This window comes from Ictalurus punctatus, chromosome 11, assembly GCF_001660625.3.
Source record: "Ictalurus punctatus breed USDA103 chromosome 11, Coco_2.0, whole genome shotgun sequence".
In the NCBI taxonomy this organism is placed as follows: domain Eukaryota; kingdom Metazoa; phylum Chordata; class Actinopteri; order Siluriformes; family Ictaluridae; genus Ictalurus; species Ictalurus punctatus.
Genome location: NC_030426.2, coordinates 20,991,199 through 21,006,158, shown reverse-complemented (window position 1 = coordinate 21,006,158; position 14,960 = coordinate 20,991,199). Strand labels below are relative to the sequence as shown.

The 14,960-nt window shown below is 36.0% G+C and overlaps 2 protein-coding genes across 6 annotated transcripts in view; one reads left to right on the top strand and one right to left on the bottom strand.

The window, feature by feature from the left end:
* Positions 1-12: 12 nt before the first annotated feature.
* On the top strand, positions 13-11,359 carry mpl (MPL proto-oncogene, thrombopoietin receptor). The gene is made up of 12 exons (XM_017479800.3): positions 13-210; positions 2,036-2,159; positions 2,694-2,866; positions 2,940-3,091; positions 3,233-3,386; positions 6,074-6,179; positions 6,278-6,441; positions 8,902-9,044; positions 9,183-9,342; positions 9,433-9,514; positions 9,618-9,705; positions 10,105-11,359. The coding sequence occupies exons 1-12, from the start codon at positions 129-131 to the stop codon at positions 10,531-10,533; spliced, it is 1,857 nt and encodes a 618-aa protein (XP_017335289.1). The 5' UTR covers positions 13-128; the 3' UTR covers positions 10,534-11,359.
* A 411-nt stretch (positions 11,360-11,770) lies between these two features.
* The window catches only part of orc1 (origin recognition complex, subunit 1), a 17,369-nt gene continuing 14,179 nt past the window's right edge, over positions 11,771-14,960 (bottom strand). For all 5 annotated transcript variants that reach the window (XM_017479795.3, XM_017479796.3, XM_017479793.3 and 2 more), the window contains 4 exons: positions 14,861-14,960; positions 14,448-14,614; positions 13,980-14,067; positions 11,771-12,563 (listed from right to left, as the gene is read on the bottom strand). The exon at positions 14,861-14,960 is cut by the window's right edge and continues 20 nt beyond it. In XM_017479795.3, coding sequence (XP_017335284.1) covers positions 12,369-12,563; positions 13,980-14,067; positions 14,448-14,614; positions 14,861-14,960 — 550 coding nt within the window. In that variant the 3' untranslated portion in view covers positions 11,771-12,368. The remainder of the gene's footprint in view (positions 12,564-13,979; positions 14,068-14,447; positions 14,615-14,860) is intronic.

Here is a 14,960-nt window from a genome sequence, read left to right as displayed (position 1 = left end):
CACAATATACCCAACACCCAACACAAATGTGTTCCTTTACTTGTTCTGAAGAAATACCCACATGTACCAAGATGATTAACTCTCACAGTTCTGAATAGTCATGGGTTAAACGAGAACCTGCACAGACAATGGATCTACAGATAACCTATTCAATCTTGTTCTTCTGTCTGACTGTGCAGGTGAATTGCAACCCTCATCTGTCAAAACAAGGTAGGGAGAAAAACAGAAGAGTGTTGTTTTTTTTCTTATTGTAATAACCTTAACACACTTATTTTAAGGTATAGCTTTAATCAATTGTTCCTGTGTTAATAGTGCGAAGGTACTATCAAATTACAGACTTAAAATGTTATGACTGTCAAGATTTGTGTACTTAAACAAGTTGACATGTTTAATCCAGCTTCAACAGTGCATACTTTCTCCGTACATTACATTGCATTTATGGAATTTGGCAGTCGACTTTATCCAGAGTGACTTACATTTATCTCAATTATACAACTGAGCAATTGAGGATTAAGGGCCTTGCTCAAGGGCCAAACAGTCGTAGCTTGGCAGTGCTGGGGCTTGAATTCCTCACCTTCTGATCAGTAACCCAGAGCCTTTAACCACAGGGTTTTTTTTTTTTTTTTTTTTTTCATTCAATTTTATTACTTACTGATGAATATTTGATCTTTCATTCTTGTCACGTGTATTGTATGACTTGATACCACAGTGCTGTTGAATTTATGAAACTGTTTGGTCAGAAGACCAGAAGACCTTCTGTGTGAGACAGATCACAGGTTGATATTCAGGGACCTGTATAGTGGATGCTCCACATAATCTAAACTTAAAATACACATTTAGAAAACACAATGCTGTTTAACAATGGAAATGTACATTCATTGGTATGATGAGGCTTTCCATGTAAAGATGTTTAGTTAGCATTTTCTAAAGGACTCTCCAGTGTCAGGACGTGGTAACAGCCATAAGGGTGAAGTTTTCCACCATGGGAAAGTCTTCAGGAGAGTTTATAGCTGCTGTAACGTAAATGATAACAGGAAGTTGTTTTGCAGATGTTCTACAACATTAAATGTAGCGACAGTGCTGTGAAAAAGTATTTGATGCCATCCTGATTTCTTCTGTTTTTGTGTGTATCTCATACTAAATCGTTTTAACTCTTACAACATAAAACAAAGGTAGCCTGAGTAAAACACATAATAGAGTTTTTATTGAAGCAAAAAAAGTTATCCAACGCCTATCACCCATGTGAAAAACTAAATGGAACTATTGAAAATTTTAGAAGGTCATCCACTTCTGGGAAGGTTCACTACTGTGCCGAGTTTTTCCATTTGGAGATAATGATTCTCACTGTGGTTCTTTGGAGTCCCAGAGCCTTTGAAATAGCTTTGTAACCCTTCCCAGACTGATGTATTTCAATCAACTTCTTCCTCATCATTTCTGCAATTTCTTTCAATTTTGGACTAGTGTGTTACTTAATAAAATCTTTTAACCAATTGTTGAAAAAGTTCCATTTAAGTGTTGATTTGCTTGAACAGGGTTTGCAGTAATCACGCCTGGTCACGTCAAGTCCAGCTGAACCCTATTATCAATACAGTTTCATAGATTTGGGGAATTAATAACTACGGGGGCAAATACATTTTCACACAAACCCAGTTCATATTGCATAACTTTTTTTTTGCTTCAATGCATAACATTATCTTTTAAAAACTGTATTTCATGTTTACTCAGGTTGCCTTTGTTGTATCGTAGATTTTGTTTTCATTTCTGAATACAATTTAGTATGAGATGTACACAAAAACAGAAGACATCAGGATAGCAGCAATACTTTTTCACAGCACTGTGTAAAGTATAAGAAAGTATTTATGTCATTATTTCATTAATTAAAAAAAAATGCAATCTCTGGCAAATTGCTGTGGTGTAAGAGGAACACTTTAGGAAGTACTGTAATAGGAAGATAATCCTCAGGATGCTAACAGAACACCATTCCCTGCTTTGTTCCTTACTTACACCACAGCATTCATCATGTTTCTGTTTTCAGATGTGGCATTGCTGGCTGCGGAGCCATACCCAGCGTGCTTCACTAGAACATTTTCAGACTTCACTTGCTTCTGGGAGGCACCTATGGGAAAATCCTATGACTTCCTTTATCAAATAGAGGATGAGTGAGTAGTATATGAAAATACTTATTTATAAAAACCCATAATACAACACAATAAAGAAAATATGTGGCAAAGTATATATTTTTGTATTGTTAATAAAAGCTCAGGAAAGGCTGTTAATTAGCTGATCTGTTAAAAACACTAATATGTGTAATAGGACAAGGGGTACTCCAGGACCAGGACTGGGAACCTTTGTCTTAATTAATACATTGCTTGTGGTTAATCACCAAAATTCACAAGTGAGGCTGCAGTGTGGGGTAAATTAACACCCAGAGACCTGAGCCTTTTTGACTCTCAACATTTAGTAACATACTGCAATTTAATTTATACTTATGCAGGTGTATTAAGTATTGTGGTGGGGGTTTTTTTTCATTGTAATATTGTTTTGTATAGTTTCTGTGTGTGTGTGTGTGTGTGTGTGTGTGTGTGTGTGTGTGTGTGTGTGTGTGTGTGTGTGTGTGTGTGTGTGTGTGTGTGTGTGTGTGTGTGTGTGTGTGTGTGGATATGTCCTAATGAGTACTTGTTATTCAATCACAGTGCAGAGAGCAGATGCAATATAAGTCAGCAAGACAGTGCGGAAGGAAAAATCCTCCATGTCTGCGTCTTCCCAGACACTGATGTCCATATATTCGCCTACACACAAGTCAGAGTGGTGGATAAAGACTCCAACACCACTGTCTACAATCGCACCCTTCATGTAGAGGACAACTGTAAGAATGATGTGCACATTAAGCAGAGCTGGTGTCTGTGAATGAGTTATTAATAAGCATTTCCTCTCTCCAGGCCTGTTTAATCCTCCGTCAAATGTATTTCTTGACTATACTGGAAAGGCAGGGCAAATTCTGGTTAAGTGGCCAGCACCTACAGAACACAAAGATCATGTTCAGTATGAGCTACGTTACACCTCTAAGGCATTACAAGATACAGTTAAACTGGTGAGTTTCAAGCAGACAAGTTCAAGTTCATAAGCACACTTCTATGAAAATGTTTTGTAATTTATTATTATTATTATTATTATTATTATTATTATTATTATTATTATTATTATTGTTATTGTTATTGTTATCTTTTTGTAGAAGAAAGGCTCCAGCTGTGAGCATACATTGCTCTCCCTGGTCCCAGGGCAGCCATGTACAGTGCAGATCAGGAGTAAGTTCAGTTTTGCTGATACTGGAGGCCATTGGAGTGACTGGACACCTTCAGTTACAGTCACGGTGCCTCAGACAGCAGGTGAGAGAGCTCAGCAATAAAAAAATAAATTAGTCAATAGTCAGTAGTCGCAACTGTTCTGTAGTTTGCTCACAGACGCTGTTCAACATTTTTCAAAAAACGTAAAACTATGAGATTTCCCCGGACTCTGTAATTATCTTGGTAATGAGCTAGGTAACACACCATTATATGTTTTCATAGGTACTGAAAGATGTTTTAAATATCAGGCAATTGAAGAACACAATGAAAAAACGATCAGAGTCACAAAACTGTATTTTTGGAGTTGTGCATCCACGGCTGTTGATTGAGCATTGAAGAATGATCTCATAAATGTACTTGGATGACAGAAAGATCAGGGTCACAGAATTTTCCATTTAAAATAAAGCCATGCTATGGAAAAATGATCACAGTCCAGTCACATGATCGAAATCAGCCAATAGGCTTTGAGTAATGGCGGACGCCCAGTTGAGTGAATTTCATTGTTAACTTACAGTCAAATTTCTTCAACACATCTCAATAGTAATTGCTCTAATATTAATATAATAATACAATCATAATATTAATAATTAATAATTCATCATATTCAAGTTGAGATTGATGTATAATGTATATTCTGTGAGTTTTCAGTATTTAAGTGATGATGATGCTCAGTTGAATAAATTAGTATAAGTTCATCACTGTATTACTGTGAATACCCACGAAAGAAAGCTCAGAGTCTGCGCAAGCATTTTTCCATGCTTCAATTAACATTATGTAAACAATAAACTTTTGCTGTCTTCATAAACACTATGAATGGGCCTAGTGAACATATCATCAAGATGTTCTCTGTTCTCAACTATTATGACATAAGAAGGTTCTTAAATTTTAAATACAAATTCTGGAATTCAAGCACAATGTGACTCTGATGGTTTTATCATTGGTGCCTTCAATCAGTATATACTGTAGTTATCTGGAGAGATTCCCAAATCCATGCACATGCTATATATTTAGTTGAAATAACAAATTTAGGATTATAAACAAATATATAAATGAAAACTTATTTGTAAATGAAAGATGCATGATATAGTATTTCAGGATAAATGAAATATTTAGTTTATATATCAGATATTTTATATCTATCTATCTATCTATCTACATATATATATATATATATATATATATATATATATATATATACACACACACACACACACACACACACACACACACACACACACACACACACACACACACATATATATATATATATATATATATATATATATATATATATATATATACATATGCATGTATGAAGCACATAATGAAGCACTGCTAGCTGTTTTTTGCATCAACAACCCATACATTATTATTATTTGTTGCTCACCCCTCTATTGTTAACTGCGCAATAATCCATTTATCCACTCATGTATATAAACAAGGTGTTACACATCTGTATATATTCAAAAATGTGTTCATCTGTACATACATTGAGGTGTCCATAGTGTACATATTACCATTATTATTATATATTTACTACTCTAATTCTTATTTTTCTATTCCTATTGTGTGTGTGTATATATATATATATATATATATATATATATATATATATATATATATATATATATATATATATATATACATTTTTTTTTTTAGATACTTTATTTCAATTCTACTCCTATTTAATGTGTATTCTTTCCTATCTGTTTTTTGTGTAACTGAGCTGCTGTAACGAGGGAATTTCCCCAGTGTGGGATCAATAAATGTTAGCTTATCTTATCTTATTTATTTAGTTCAATAAAATATTTATACTTATTGCAAATATTTATTTTACATCATGATAATGTTAAAATGATATATATTTAGTGCAAATATTTATCGTTACAATATTTGCAATGCTCTGAAATATGTGCTTAAAATAAAATGTAGAAATATATATATATATATATATATATATATATATATATATATATATATATATATATATATATATATATATAATTTATTTATTACAAACGTTTACATATGTGAATTTGGATTTATTCATTTCATCAGATTTCCAAATCCAAGAAAAAGGTGCTTGTAGATGTTCACAACCCCTTTAAGTAACACTTTATTTGAAGGTTACTTACTTTGCATCTTATTTCATTATTGAACCGAAAGTGATAAAGATGAAATGTTCAAAATTACCCCGTATTTGGGTTAACTGTAACACTTACTGTAGAAATCGGATAAACAGGGCACCCAGGTGGTGCAACAGAAAAGCATTTTCCCTATCATCTGGAGATTCCCTATCATCCAGGGAGATTCAAGTTTGAAGCCACATCTGAAGCCAGGAGCCCAAGAGATCAAAATTGGCCGTGTTCTCAGTGAGGGAAGGGACACGCCGACACTAGCCAATTATGAGTGTCTCTGAGCTCATGCATGCAAAAGGGTATGGATAATGCTTTCCTTTGAGTGTGTTACAGCATCCCCTGATGTTTCATGAGCAGCAGTTTGAAAAGATGTGATTGGCTGGCTTCATGTGTCTTGGAGGAATCCTCCCTGGTTGGTACTATCAGTGATAAGGAAGAGAATTGGCCATGACTACACTGAGGATAAAAAACAAAACAAAAAAACCAAAAATGAAATCTGATAAAGTATCACAAACATGACATTTATTCAGTGCAGCACATTAATGAATTAATTGTGGCTTTAAAGCTAAGCTCCCCTTGTTTTTGTTGCAGCTGACATTGAATTAATGTGCCACACTTCTGATCTGCGCCAAGTCCGATGTCAGTGGAACAAGGAGAGATATGGTTATGCGAGCCTACATTACCGACAAACCGACAGGTAACATTGTCTTTTCACGCTCTGCAATATACACTCTAGCCTCAGTTATTCGTAATAAAATAAATCTTTGGTTGAGTATAGTGAGTCATTTGTTTCAGAAATATTTGGGGGAACTGGAAGACCTGTGAGAACAGTAATGCTTCTGCAAGTCAGTGTGTTCTCTGTGGGGACGAATGCACCATGTTTCAGGTTTATCTTACGGCTACATTCGGGCTCCTTAACCAAACCTTTTACATGGACGTGTTCAGGATGAACAACAGCAGTAAGCTATTTTTTATTTATTTATTATTTTTTTTATACATTTTAACTTTCTTAATATACACATTTGTGTTTCAAGTACAGAATATGCATTGTCGATTCTAATTGTTGTTATTTATTAAACAATGACAGGTCATAATGTTAACAGTTTATAGTTACATTTAATTTTGTGGAACATCCTCAATACACGGTTAGTCCTGTTATTAATTATATTATAGCCGCCATAAACAGTCGTTACCTCTGCAGTCTTCCTAAGCAGCTTTCCTAAGTCACTACGCTGTGCATAAAAACCACAATGGACACGATTTATCAATATTTTAGCTGTGTATAAATGTTTGTGTAAGCCCAACTGAACAAATCATTTCCAGCAGATTCACAAACGTTTTGTAAAGGCTGATTTTCTTCATACTAGCATGCGTATGTTGATGAATACGTCACCCAAAATGACTAGGCTGGTGCACAGGCCTGACAAGTAAATGACAAAAAAAGACTCTCTGAAACTTATTTTGACTCACCTCTATGCGTATATAATGTCTATTATATAACAGAATAACAACTACCAAAATCTGGGTATCTACTGTACCCAGGTGATGGTGGACACCAAGCACATCACACAGAGAAACCACTTTATTTTTTTATTCAATGCAGCATGTCTGGGTAACTGGTCATTTTCTTTGGAAAATGTTCCAATATTACCTATCTGTGAGTGCCAAACGTATCTGAACCTCTTAGCATTAGTAGCTCATTTGAAGGTGAAATTAGAGTCAGGTGTTTTCAATCATTGAGATGATAATCAGGTGTGAGTGAGCGTCCTGCTTTATTTAAAGAACAGGGATCTATCAAAGTCCGACCTTCACAACACATGTTTTGGAAGTGTATCATGGCATGAACAAAGGAGATTTCTGAGGACGTCAGAAAAAGAGTTGTTAACACTCATCAGGCTGGAAAAGGTTAAAACCCATCTCTAAAGAGTTTGGACTCTGCCGATCCACAGTCAGACAGATTGTGTACAAATGGAGGTCACAAAGGACCCAGGGTAACTACTAAACAGCTAAAGGCCTCTCTCACATTCGCTAATGTACATGTGCATGGCAGGGTTGCAAGGAGAAAGAAAACAGAACACTGCTGCCCTTCTGCAGCTCAAAGATCACGTAGACAAGCCAGACGGCTGTTGAAAATATTATTTGTGCACAGATGAAATCAAAATAGAAAGTTCTGGTTTAAATGAGAAGCATTATGTTTGGAGAAAGGAAAACACTGCACTCCAGCATAAGAACCTTATTCCATATGTGAAACATGCTGGTGGTAGTATCATGATTTGAGCCTGTTTTGCTGCATCTGGGCCAGGACGGCTTTCCATCACTGCTGGAACAATGAATTCAGAAGTATACCAGCGAATTCTAAAGGAAAATATCAGGACATCTGTCTATGAACTGAATCTCAAGAGAAAGTGGGTCATGCAGCAAGACAATGACACTAAGCACACAAGTCATTCTACCAAAGAACGGTTAAAGAAGAATAAAGTTAATGTTTTGGAATGGCCAAGTCAAAGTCCTGACCTTAATCCAAGAGAAATGTTGTGGAAGAACCTGAAGCAAGCAGCTCATGTGAGGAAACCCAAGAAAATCCCAGAGTTGAAGCTGTTCTGTACTGAAATTCCTCAAAGCCGATGTGCAGGACTGATCAACAGTTACCGGAAACGATTAGTTGCAGTTATTGCTGCACAAGGGGGTCACACCAGATACTGAACGCAAAGGTACACATACTTTTGCCCCTCACAGATATGTAATATTGGATAATTTGCCTCAATAAATAAATGACCAAGTATAAGATTTTTGTCACATTTGTTTAATTGGGTTCTCTTGATCTACTTTTAAGACTTCTGATTATGGTCGCATTGATGCAGAAATATAGAACATTCTAAAGGTTGAATGACTGGTCTTACTTGTGTGAATTTACAAGTTTATATTTGCTTACATTTTTTTTTATTTTTTCATATTTAATATTTCTCTAGTTAAAGCCTTCAATATGAAATGACTAGTTTTCTGTGTGTAATTGAAATACTTAAGCATGACAGTGTAATGTGTATATAAAAATGCGGTAACTCATCTCAATTTATATGATTTGAAACCAAACAAAGTTTACAGGAATTAGGCTTCTTATGCGTAAATTTAAACACACTCAGGACCATGATAGGATACAAACATTTTTTCCTGAATTTACGGGATTTTAATGAATACTAAATATCCTATAAACAATTTACAAATACATCTGTTCTGTATCCAGATTGATAAATGAGGCCCAATGTCACCCTTTTACATTCACTTGGCGTGAACCTGATCAGAATCCAGCACTTAGCAGTGTTGTGGTATAAATACATTTAAACCAATGGTTTCAAAGGGAAATGCTTTATTTATTGTGATATCCTTAATTTGCACCAAGGCATTTTTCCCCCCATGATTAGTCAAAACCGGGCCCCCAGGAGGACTTATTGGAGAGCTCATTGGAGAAAGGCTTTGTCTGAGATGGATCTGTCCTCTTCCACAAATATCCGACCATTTAATGTATCAGGTTCGCTACCAGCTACAAGAAGAGAGCAAGTGGAAAGTAAGGAACAAGCAAATACACAAGCAATAAAACTACTGAACAAAGTATAACTAAAAAAGAAAGGAATATGATTAGATAGAAGAAATGTTCATTTGATAGATTAACTCTGGTTATAAATAAAACTCTATACTGTGCCAGTATTTCACAGTGCACAATTCTAGTACCAGTATCTGTCTGGATGTGCAAGCAAGTGGCCAGTACACCATCCAAATACAAGCTAGCCCCAATGGATCTTTCTATAGTGGGAACTGGAGTGCTTGGTCTAAACCTTTCACAAAACAGCTGAATTCGAAAGCAGGTACTGAAGCCTTCACATACACAATCCAAGAAACACAAATTAATTATTTGAATTAATGAGATGTTCACCAGTGTTTCTACCCGGATACAGGGTTGCTGTTTATTGCACTTGTGCCTTTTGGATTGCTCATCATTTCTGTGGTATTGTTCTCCTCCTCCTCCAGATATGTTAGGTCAGTTTAAACATCAACCATATTAACATTATACAAAATTCTAAAGAGACAAACATGCATTGAGTGTGCAATTCATGTTTTGTTTATAATCGTTGTTCTTTAGTAAGATCAAGAAGTTTCTCTGGCCACCAGTTCCAAACCTGAATGATGTGCTGGACAATTTCCTGAAAGATATCGATGGACAACACTGGGTAAATTACATCTTGGCATATTAATAACACAATTCTGCAAGCTGCCTACTAGTTGTTTTGAATGGGAATTATTTTGGATTGGAATTTTTTTTAGAATTTATTTAAGAGTCATCCATTTGCATTTGTTCTATAATTATATGGTTTTTAGGAGAGCAAATAGGTAGATTTTCTCAAAGAAAAAACTATTTTGTGTGTGTTTGGGGGTGGGTCGCAGGGTGTCACATATTATTAACCCATAGCTAATAAGTGCACATAATGTTGCCAAATAACTGCTATATTCACTAATTATATGCACTTGTATTTGCAATAAATGTCTAATATGTGAGCCATGGTACTGGTGTTACTAATTCCATTTTTATTTAATTTACTAGAATTAATATTATTGCCTTAATACTCTAGGAGCTCAACGGCAGCATCAAGCAGAGTGATGATGACACCCCTGCTTCTGTGTTGGAGATCATGTCCGAAAAGGAGGCTCAAGTCATGAAGAAACCTTCCTGGCCACCTAACTGCACACATTTCCCACAATACCAGTTGGTTATGGATAACAACATGGAGTACGCAGTGCCGGGCCTGGAGATGATCCGAGAGTATGTAATCTTAAAGTCCAGCCACGACATCTCAAGCCTGACTGGGAATGATTACGTGTATGGACTGAATGCCTTATCGGATCCGCTTGAGGGAAACATCTGCTGTTATTCTTCTCTCTGTTCTGACACTTTTTCATCCTCCACCACCACCACCATCCTCAACCATTCCTATTTGCAGGCTGAGGTTGGAAGCCTCAGCACCATAACTAACCATTACACCAATCTGGAAAATCAGTAGCAACAGCTAAGGAAGAGGCAGATTGATCTTCCAGAAGGCTTAGTGTAGTAAAAGCAGGGAAAACCTTCCGGGGTTTAACCCACGTGCGATATGTAAAACTGGTCAGGTTTAGAGTAGTGTAAATATGCTTTGTTGCTTCCTGTCTGAAGGCTAAAAGTTGTACAGTATGAAAAGTCTCTGCAGGAATTATTCTCAAAGTGCAAGTCATTCCAATTAGAGGAAAAACAAAGCCCAAAACTCTGCCAGTGTTCTAACTAAATTTAAGAAACTTCAGAACTACCCAACAGTTGTTGTAGTTTCTGGCATTCCAAGAAACCACTGGTGGTAATATTTCTGACCGTCATCACTTGCGATGTTTAAGACAGCTGAAGAGCTAGCACTCTCATTCCAATTGAGCATCATATTTTTAGGCACATAAATTTAGATGGAACATAAAAACCTTGATGCAGAAGAAGTTCAAATCTGCCATACCTTTCTTATTGGAAAAAGAATTCATCTTTGAAGCAAACTTTCATTGCATCTTTCAGTTGTATTTTATTATTACAGTTATTAGAGGAGAAATGAGTTCACAGTGTTGCAAACTATTACATTTATTCAGTGTGCAGTCATGTCAGTGTGTAACATGTATTTGAAGCTCATTTTAAAGTAGCTATTATATATGAATATATACAATATAACTAAATAACTTGCAGATGTATTATGTATATTTAGCAATTTTATGTATGTTATTTAAAACTGGATTAATTTCTGCATTATTTTCTCAATCTATTTTCAAAAAGTTTGTTTTTTATGGGTTTAAAAAAAATAAATAAAAATTATTAACATACCTACCACAATTTAATTAAAACATTCTAGCTAAACTGTAACTTATTGTACTTCCAATCCTTAAAGGAGGGTTAACCATCAAATACTGCTATGGCTTTTTGGAGAATGTGTTTAAACTGCATTAATTTGAGCACCGTAGCATATTAATGTTGCATTTTTGCTATTTAGACTAAACTTGTACACACAAACCAGCTAGTAAATGACTTGAAGCCATTGTTATAGCAATAACTCGCACAACAGTGAGCATTTTTGTCGTTACAAAGTTGTTTTTTGTTTGCAGTTATTTAGTCAAGCTTTGGTTTGGCCACTTCTGCATAATCAGAAAGTAACGAGTCAGCAGATCACAAGAAGAGAGGGGGAAAAAAACAAAAACAAAAACAAAACAAAACAAAACAAAAAAAAAATCCCTCACAACGATTTTCAATAGCTTTATTTAGAGTTCAGGAATATTACACATAAAAATATAAAGATTATAAAATATTATTTGGCTCAGGAAAGCACTACAAAATTCATCCCACACACACATTGAGACAGACCTTACTGGACGATAAGTGGAACACAGAATGAGGGGAGGCTTGCTCTCCAATGTTAAAAATGAAACGATTGTTTTCTTGTAAATCAGTCTATTTTGTGCTCAACACCAATGAATCACCTAACTGAGAAGTCCAATTCGATGTTAAAAAAAAAAGAAGGGTATTTTACATGCAAAACATTACGTGCTCGATGCCACTAGCCAAAAAAATGCCAGCGTCTGAGACTAAAATCTTATTTAGAGAGAGGGGGGAAAAAAAATTTCCTTTGAGGGATCTTGTATCACATGTGCATTGAACGCAAATGCACTACTTCTGTTAACCGCTAAAGGTATCAGACAGTCTGATACTTCCAGGTCAAGCAGTACCAGCTAATATCAATTGGTCCAAGGGTATAAATACAACCATGTTCTCCATTTCAGCTTTACTGAGGTTTTCATTAAACCTTTCTGAGTTAGTTAGCATTTCCCTCACACACACTCAGTCCGCCTTCAGGGCGTACAGCACGTCATCCTGGCTGAGATTGAGGCGAACACGGAGGAGAAGATCCAGGCGACTGGGCTCAAGCAGGAGCAGCCGACAAGCTCCTAACCTCTGACACACAGCCAGGCTCTCAGACACGCTCACCGGCTGCAGCCCTTCTACCCGACACAAGGCCTGGTGCTGTAAAAACACCTGGGGAAACAGGCATTGAAAAACTTTATTTAGCTCCAACTGACCATATTCACAGGTCAACCATATTGCTTGTAATATATTACTCAGGGTGTGAGAAAGATGTGGAAAGGTTGTTCAAAATGTAACCCATTTCTCCAGAAATAACTAAACCACAGTGCTGTTGGATTCTCGAATCACATTGTTCAGAATGTTGATTAAAGTTCTAAGTGCAGCTCTGAGAACAGTATGCCATACGCTCTACATAAATAGATTTTTCCATTTTGTAGTTTTCTGTGAGGAGACATTTATCCATTATTGTAGAAGGAGTCTCCAGTGCAGTCTTTCTACAGCTTTTTAAGAATTTAAAGCTGAAACCAAAGTTTTTAAACAACAGGAAGGTCTTCAGGACAGCTTTTCAGGGTTTTGCGGTTTCTTGGGAACATGACCAGATGCACTTTTTCTTGGGTCTTATTAGTTCAAGAGAAGGGGGGGGAGGGGGGGTTGGTGAGGGAACGTTTGTTTACAGCTGGTATAAGCTATGCGTAAATCTAACTATTAACTGAAAGGAAGTACGGTGTGTCGTTCTTAAAAAAATTAAAAAGTTGTTAGTACTGGCAAACTGCTGTGGTACAAGAGCAATAAAACACTTTGGGATATGCTGTGATAGGAAAAGAATCAACTTCTCACCACCCATTCGTGCTTTATTCCCCTTACTTAACACACTGAAAAAAATAAATAAAATTTTAAAAAAAAATCCCACACTTATATGACTGTAGTTGGTATTTTTAAAAATAAGATATTTGGAAAAAACTTCAAAATCTTACAATGTTTTTTTCCCCTAACCATCCGTTCTAACCACAATTTAAAGTACGGTGGCCCAGTAGTGCACAACACAACACAACACACACACAAAAAAAAAAAAAAAAAAAAAAAAAAAAAAAAAAAAGATTTCTGGTGTTATTTCATGACTTTATTAGAATTTGGGACATGACTAGAGATTCTCTGTTCCAGTTAACATATGTAATTGGTCAACTAAACTAAAGTCAACTAAACATTAATGGGTCAATTCATGAAACAAAAGCAGAGCAAAATTGTCCAAGTTGAAAACAATGGATTTATCCATTTTGTTTTTTCAGGACGATACTGCCCCCTAGTGGTCAGGAGCATTTCCGTTGTGTTAACTTATGTTTGCTTTTTAAATTTCACTGTGTTGTGCACCATGGACCACAGTATTAAAGCACCTGTAATGTGTTTCTAAAATATAACCTTCAGTGAAATTTAACTGCGCACATTCTAAAATTGTTTTGAATTTGGTTTTACTCAATAGACAATGCAAGGATGATTTTTTTTTTTTGGATGTTTTGAATTAACGATAAATAGCATATTCACGTGTGCATGCATCATAAACTTATAGCCACACATCAAATCAGACACTACCTGCTGAAAGGTGGCCTCTTCAAGACCCAGCCTGCGAAACTCTGCAATCACAGCCCTCAAGAAGAGCTGCTCCTGTAGAGAGGCACACCTGAAATAAACAGGACCCGGATTAAGTACTAGGAGCGGGATTGCATGATACAAACATAACCATGAGTGAAACTTATTCTTAATTATTATATAAAAAAAATAAAGATAAGTTAAAGGGGGAAAAACACGTTCTGGCATGTGGGCTACATCTCGGATTAATTATATATTTTTTGGCATTGTGCATAAATGTACACATAAAATTTGTAATAATTTAATCACAATTAAACCCAATAAGATTTAAAAAGATGTAAAGAAAATATAAAGATGCAATGCAATAAAGCAGAAAACTAAAATATAAACGGGCCAAACCCGATTCAGGAAGCAAACAAACTTTGCATAAACCCACACCCAGGAATTATGTTCACACACTCTCCAACACACCTGATAGCTGTGATGTAGGAGGAAGAGAACATTTCGTCTAAGGCTTCCATCACATGACTCATTCCAACCAACCCGACGGCACCCTTCAGACCGGAGTGCTCACAGATCTCAGTGGCGCGTCTGCAGATGTCTAGACAGCGACGTGCATCACCAGACAGAGCTGCAACCTGGTGGGTGCAACATGACAGTCACAATCAGAGAAGCAGCCAGACAATCAGTACATTTAGAGCAGTTTTGATGGGGACTACTCAAGGACATATAATCAATGTGGTCTTCTAGAAACGTCACTTCTATGGTAGAATCCTGCATCGTGCTTTATTGGTCATGTGGCCTAAAGGGGAATTATGTTAAACACCAAAACTATTAAGGACCAGGAAAGGCACTAAAAAAAAAAATAATTCAAAACTTATTACCTTTCTAGAGACTAGCTGAAGAGCGTCTTCCTCGAAAGCTTTTAGTCTGTTCAGTCGAGATGTGATAATTTGCTGTAACTGCTTAAAAGTGTACGGTTGG